Genomic DNA, 7658 nt, shown 5'->3' on the forward strand with positions numbered 1-7658 from the left:
AAAAGTTTTTGAAAGAGGGTGGTGGGGAGGATGGGAAAGGAGTGCCAGCATTCTGGTAGAGGCAGAGAGGGGACTACTCATTTCACCACTCAATAGGAAAGCTTTCATTTTTTTCATAATCTGTCTAGAACCCCTCTGGTTCCCTATCTTCATCGTCATATACTACAATCTCTGATTAGCTGCACTGAATGAGAGGGCTTGGGTGTTTTTCCCTTATACAGACTTAAGTAATGCCCATTTTCAACCGTGCTTCAACACTCCCTTCTGCCTCCAGGCTTCTGTCTGGTTCTGAAGCCTTTCTGGGGTTCTGCTTTGCAAATCACTTGTTGAGGATGGTTTTCTGTACTCCTAATTCCTCCATCTGAATAGAGGCTGCCTAGGTTCAATAACCTCTCTGTGGTGGGTTTAACTGTAAAATGTCTCCCATTAACACTGTTAAGAAGTTGAATAAATTTATACGTGAAAAGCACTTAGAATTATTGCCTGTTATATAGAAACACTGAATATTGCTTATTGTCTTCCTGAAGTTTCAGGTGAAATCTTGTTTTTTTGTGGGTTTATTTCTTTTTCATTTCTTGACTCTGTAGTAAGGTTTATGAAAGGCGTACATAGGATTACTTTTAACTTAAAGTTCTCATTTTTAAAATTAGCCTTACTTTTCCCTGGTTGGATAGCTTATTTGGTTAGAGCCTCCAAAATAGCCACGTTTGCGGTTCAGCCCCAGGTCAGGGCGCAAACAATAATCAGCTAATGATGAAATGCGTAAATAACTGGAATAACAAATTGACGTTTCTCACCCTTCCTCTCTAAAACACACACACACACACACACACACCCTTCTAAATTAGCCTTACTTTAATAAAGCCTTAAGCTTTCTGGGTGACTGGGCATTTTACTAGGTTAATCTAAATTTTCTAGTACAGACTACCTGATCATTTGTTATCTCGAGGAAGGCAACTCATCTCTATATCCCATTTCTATGGAGACCCCAGGATGGTGCAATGGAAAGTGCTTTAGACTGGTGTTAGAAATCTCAGCTCCAGCGCTTACCTGGATTTGTGTAACCTCTGACAATTTTTTCTAAGAGAACCATTACCTGTCACTGGGGGTTTGAGTTTGACAGCAACATGGTGTAATTGGCTGAAGTAAGGAAGTTTAGGCTCCACTGGGAGAGTTTCTCCACTAAAATGCATTATGCACCGATTTCCACCCAGGCAAGGGCGAGCCATGATTACGTTAGGGCGTGGGGTCCCTGCCGGGGACATTGGAGATAGGGCTGTCGGCCCCCCACAGCAGGCTCCTCTCCTACGGCTAGGCATCGGATATGGCCTTCGCGCCAGCCCCGCCACGCCCCGCACGCCGCACTGACCCCTGGGATCGCGTTCTGCGTCTCCGGACTCAGGGCCACGTGACGTGGGAGGTGCCGGAGGTGGCGCGCGCGGGCGGAGCTCAGGCAGCGGTCAGCGTGAAGTGGACGCTATCGGCTGGTCCCCGTTTGGCGCACGCACGTGCCCGCCGCTCGCGGTCCTAGGCGCTGCAAGTGAGGAGCCAGGAGAGATCAGGTGGAGGGAGCCGGGTGTCCTTCCGCGACGCGGCGCCCGCTGGCCCCGGGCTGGTTGTTCGGAGCCTGCCGGCAGGCCGCGGCGCATAGGTGGAGCGCGCGAGCCGACGTCCGCGCGTAGGGCCCGCGGGCTGCCCTGCGGCCTTGATAGCGTGCCAGCTGCGGTCTCCTGCGGACCTGAGGCCGTCTGGACTCTGGCGCGGATGCTGTGCGACCTTGGATAATCACCGATTAAAGGGGACCCACTTATGAAGGAGAAGAAGGTTGGAAAGCCTTAGTGTGGTCATTTTAGGTGAGAGAATCTTGCTTTGGACATATTTTAATCATTTTATCTTGACACTTCGAGCTTATATTAAAATTTCTCTACAGCCAGAGTAAGGGAAGATAGGGAATTCCTTACATAGCATATTGCTTGACCCCTGCATTTAAATATGACCTGCGGCATATTGTGGACCCCATGACCTTCGAGCTGAAGAAATGAAGGCCTAACGTTTGTAAGAATCCAGCACACCTAAGGAGGTGTTCAGAAGTACAGCTGTCATTCTTTCCTTAACCGTCAGAGGAGGGAGTCACTCAGAAACAGACGTGCAGGATCCCAGGTTCCTAGACTCAGCCTCCATAAGCCTTGTTGCTTAATTGAAGTTTTGTAATTTTCAGTGAAGAATTGAAGAGCATAATTGTTGAGGACTTTGAATTTGTCATTTGTCTTGTTTTCTTTTTTCATAGAAAAGAAAGAATGCTGTCACCATGTCTGCACACGCCATGCTCTGTGAACGAATCGTCATGGCCAAGGAACTGGTTAAGAGAGCAGAATCACTTTCTAGATCAAGAAAAGGTGGCATTGAAGGCGATGCAAAGCTGTGTAGCAAATTGAAGGCTGAATTAAAATTTTTGCAGAAAGTGGAAGCTGGGAAGGTAGCTGTTAAGGAGTCCCATTTACAGAGCACCAATTTAACACACCTCAGAGCTGTAGTGGAGTCAGCAGAAAACCTGGAAGAAGTCATTAGTGTTCTCCATGGTTTTGGTTACACAGATAACTTGGGAGAAAAGCAGACTCTTGTGGTGGATGTTGTTGCAAATTGTGGTCATACTTGGGTGAAAGCCATTGGCCGGAAAGCTGAAGCTCTGCATAATATTTGGCTAGGCAGGGGCCAGTTTGGTGACAAAAGCATCATTGAGCAAGCTGAAGACTTCCTTCAGGCCAGTCACCAGCAGCCAGTGCAGTATAGCAACCCTCACATCATCTTTGCATTTTACAACAGTGTCTCCAGCCCCATGGCAGAGAAGCTGAAAGAAATGGGCATATCTGTGAGAGGAGACATAGTAGCAGTTAATTCTCTGTTAGGTCACCCTGACGAGCTCCAGCCCAGTGAGAGCGAATCAGATGAAGAGGGCCCTGAACTTTTCCAGGTGACCAGAGTGGACCGAGAAAATATACTAGCAACTGTTGCGTTTCCAACAGAGATTAAGATTGATATGTGCAAAAGAGTAAATCTGGACATTACTACTTTGATCACATATGTATCTGCCCTCAGCTATGGAGGTTGCCACTTTATCTTTAAGGAAAAAGTGCTCACAGAACAAGCAGAGCAAGAGAGAAAAGAGCAGGTTCTACCACAGCTTGAAGCATTTATGAAGGACAAGGAGCTATTTGCTTGTGAATCAGCTGTCAAAGATTTTCAGTCTATTTTAGATACTTTAGGAGGACCTGGGGAGAGAGAGAGGGCCACTATGCTAATTAAGCGAATTAATGTGGTGCTGGACCAGCCTTCTGAGCGTTCTTTGGGACTAGTGTCCAGTTCAAAAATCAATAGTCGTTCATTAACAATTTTTGGGACAGGGGACACCCTAAAAGCCATCACAATGACTGCCAATAGTGGTTTTGTCAGAGCTGCCAACAACCAGGGTGTTAAATTTAGTGTGTTTATTCATCAGCCCAGAGCACTCACTGAGAGCAAAGAGGCTTTAGCCACCCCTTTACCAAAAGACTACACAACTGACACTGAACACTGATAATATCCTTTAAATATTTCCATGGAAATGTTATTATACCAAAGGTTGGGTCTTGCCATCTTAATTGGGGAGAAAAAAAGGTCTGTAGTATAACTCAGAATTCAAACTGGTAGAGTTGATTTGTTTCTTATCTATAAAGTAATAACTTCTTAAAGTAGAAAAAGCACAAGAAACAACCCTATTTATCAAAGTGTCTACATGATAGTAATTAAGAACAGAAGTATAGCTGTGTAAGGCTTTTTATCTGTATCACAGCGCTTTTATTTGATGCAGTAGGGTTGTACACACCTCCCTTTACCAGTACAGAATTCATGGAATATGGCTACAGTGCATCTTGCATTAAACATCTGGAGAACACCGAAGCTTGTTTTTTATTATATTGGTTTATCGATTGATAATGAGTTGGGGCTGGGAGGTAATAGTGTATAATTGATGTTAGATTCTAAAGTTATGGTCATTAATGGAACATGTCAGGAGCAGTCTGGGTATGTTTACAAAAAATACATCAATATAAAAGTAAATTTTTTTTCTTTAAAATATATTCTGTTGGCCCTGGCCGGTTGGTTCAGCGGTAGAGTGTCGGCCTAGCGTGCGGAGGACCCGGGTTCGATTCCCAGCCAGGGCACACAGGGGAAGCGCCCATTTGCTTCTCCACCCCTCCGCCGCGCTTTCCTCTCTGTCTCTCTCTTCCCCTCCCGCAGCCAAGGCTCCATTGGAGCAAAGATGGCCCGGGCGCTGGGGATGGCTCTGTGCCTCTGCCTCAGGCACTAGAGTGGCTCTGGTCGCAACATGGCGACGCCCAGGATGGGCAGAGCATCGCCCCCTGGTGGGCAGAGCGTCGCCCCTGGTGGGCGTGCCGGGTGGATCCTGGTCGGGCGCATGCGGGAGTCTGTCTGACTGTCTCTCCCTGTTTCCAGCTTCAGAAAAATGAAAAAAAAAAAAAGAAAAAAAAATATATTCTGTTTATTTTTATTATTTTTTAAAGATTTTATTTATTCATTTTAGACAGAGGAGAGAGAGAGAGAGGAGCAGGAAGCATCAACTCCCATATGTGTCCTGACCAGGCAAACCCAGGGTATCAAACCAGCAACCTCAGCATTCCAGTTCCACGCTTTATCCACTGCATTACCACTGATCTTGCAAATCCTGTGGATCCGTTGATACACCTTTGTGGAAAGACAGATAGCCAACAATCACAGTACTATAAACCTCAGACATTTAAAGTAAAATAATAAAGTAATTGAAAAAGAATTATATAAAACATTTAAAAAGAATTCAGATCTTACTTTTAAGTACAGCCCCCACCCCATTGCAAATATTTGAATTTGAACCCTGGGTTTCCTGTTTTGCAAGTGACAAATGATAACTATTATCTCACTCTTGTGAGATAGTGGCAGGGAGATTTTATACCTGTTGAATAACATGTAATTAAAATGGAGATTTTATGTCCATATTGTGCTAGGTAGGTCCTTTATTAATTTCTAACAAAGCAATCAAATTAGCAAAGTAGAAGATATGTATTTACGTTTTAAAATGGGAATATTGAGCCTTAAGGCTTAAACTAAGTATAGCAGCCAATATTAGATAATTTTATGTTCTGACAGCCTGCACTTTTTCTACTGTGCCAACTCCTATTTTGTGAGAAGGGAAACTCAATTTCCAGTCACAATATTTAATAGAGAGTGGAATTTGATGATTGGGGTCCATGAACATTGAAATGAAATGCAAAATTAAGTAGATGGGGTGTTTCTCTTAGGAGAGATTCTGTTACTTAACTCATTTCTGAGGAAAAGGCTGTGGGGTTCCAATTTAGTATAGAGAGGTATGTGTAATTTGCATTGCAACTAAAATTGGTGTTGAAAACTGAACTTTTTGGATTACCTATTAAAGCACCATTAACTTATTGCTGTATAAGTACTGAGCATTATTATAATAGTTTGGTATGAAAGACAATTGATCTTTGCTGTTAGGAATTCCTAGTCTGAAATGCAAGTAAACAAGTATAATTGATTAAAATCTCTAAAAGAACTTAAAAATACTGTGGGAACACTAAGGAAGTAATTCTTGCTATGGAGTCAGGAAGTCAGAGAGAAAGTGACATTTGAGGGTTCTTAGTGTGAGACTTCATAAGATGTGTACAGGGGATGAATGGGATTGGAAAGGTACAGGAGGGATCAGGAGGGCTTGCTCAAAGTCCAGGCTAATTTGAACAGCTTATAAGAGATGAAACTAGAAAACTAGTTCTCTGAGGAGTGGCCTTAGAGACTTCTTAGCAATTTTTCTGAAAGGGTGGGCCATGATCATATCTCTTAGGAAAACAAAGGGCTGTAGTGTGAAAGAGAAGAATTAAAAGAAGGAAAGGTGGGATTATAATGGCCCTGGCTAGAGCAGTGACGATGCAATGTAAACTAATGGGTATAAATTGGATTTGTTCCAGACAGAATTGACATGATACTAATTTGTTCATCCAGTGTACAGGTTTGTGTGTCATGTGCTGAACGGAATGAAGGGCTGAGCTTTTAAAGAGTAGTAGGAAAGGGGAGATGTCTGGCGACTATGAATTGATACATAAGAATTTGGAATCTTTGCCAACTAGGATATGCACAGCTATAGCACTGTGAAGAAATTGCATTCTAACACAGCTGCAGGTGTGGTCCCCCAACACCTGTTACCTTTTTCCAAATAGTGACTAATTTCTAACAATGCAAAGCAAATATATGTGCATAAGTAGGGTGTACGGGATCCTGGGATGTAAAGAAATAGTGCCTTCTCTAGAAATGACCACTCACACTCCAAAGACCACTACAGCTGATCAAAAAGATCATAATAAAAAAAGTAAAAAATGAGGGAAGTAACTTTAAAAATCAGAAAAGAGAATATTCAGTTAAGACCAGTTAAAAACTATCAAATCGAAGCAACATAGTTATATAGCAAAACTAATGTCCAAAAAAATGATGACCAGGAATTGGAAGTGGTGGGTGAAAGTAAAGCATGTTATTTAGAAGAGAGTCAACACCTTCTTAATGTTTGCCATTAAAATTTTAAGCAATATAACTTTGGGTATCAAAGAGGATATGTAACTGAGCATAAATTAAACCAAGCTGAATCACTTTCAAATAAGGGGCAAGGATGGAGAATAAATGCCATCCACATAGAAAAAGGCAAATCAATATTCTCAAGTAATTATAAAAACTAGAAAGCATAAAATAAGAGCTATTAGAGTAAAAATGAGACAAACACATTCAGAGAAGATTAATTATAAGGATATATGCTATAGCTATATACAATTTTGATAAATTTAGCAGTCAATAAAATGCAGATCATTTTCTTAGGAAATACATGTTAGAATTGGAGAAGAAATAGAAAACCGTAAATAAGTGATAGTCATTGAAAAATTATTCAAGTACAGTAGTTAATAATCTTCAAGAAATTTCCAGGTCCAGTTAACTTCATTAGATACGCTGTTATTTTACTTTTAAACATCAAATAATCTCCTTGCTCTAAAAAGAAATAATATGGAGCACACCATATGGGGCGAGGGTGGAAAGACTGGGGCAAAAGTAGATTTACAATTGTGAGTTTGCAAAACATAGTTCATTCTTCTATTATTATTTATAAAATATTATTTTCCATGGTAAGATGTAGTGGTCCTTTTAATCCCCCTCTCCTGCCCCCAAAAGAACTTCGGCCTGCTCCTCTCTGAATATAGGCTCTACCCCTAGGTAAAGGGCTGGAACCCATGGCCTATATCTTAATTCCCATAATAGGCTGGTCGTCTCAGATCATTACTGTATTGGAAATGTTTTCAAATTTATTTTAGTAAATATAAACATAACATACAAAATGTAACCAAATAGTCTAAAAAAGAAAGCTGTCTCAACATTTTAGTTTAGCCTGACCTCTGATGGCGCAGTAGATAAAGTATAAACCTGGAATGCTGGGGTTTCTGGTTCATAACCCCAGGCTGGCCTGTTCAAGGCATATAAGAGAAGCTGCTATTGTCTGTTGATGCTTCCTGTTTCTCCTCCCCCTTTCTCTCTCTCTTGTCTCTCTAAAATCAATAAATAAAACCTTTAAAGATTTT

The 7658-nt window shown here is 41.8% G+C and overlaps 1 protein-coding gene across 1 annotated transcript; it reads left to right on the forward strand.

The window, feature by feature from the left end:
* The first annotated feature begins 1430 nt into the window (after nucleotides 1-1430).
* On the forward strand, nucleotides 1431-3931 carry C6H7orf25 (chromosome 6 C7orf25 homolog). Its single transcript, XM_066343236.1, has 2 exons — nucleotides 1431-1853; nucleotides 2288-3931. Exon 2 carries the CDS (start codon nucleotides 2309-2311, stop codon nucleotides 3572-3574), a length of 1266 nt encoding a protein of 421 aa, XP_066199333.1. The 5' UTR covers nucleotides 1431-1853; nucleotides 2288-2308; the 3' UTR covers nucleotides 3575-3931.
* The last annotated feature ends 3727 nt before the right edge of the window (nucleotides 3932-7658 follow it).

This window comes from Saccopteryx leptura, chromosome 6 (assembly GCF_036850995.1).
Source record: "Saccopteryx leptura isolate mSacLep1 chromosome 6, mSacLep1_pri_phased_curated, whole genome shotgun sequence".
NCBI lineage: Eukaryota > Metazoa > Chordata > Mammalia > Chiroptera > Emballonuridae > Saccopteryx > Saccopteryx leptura.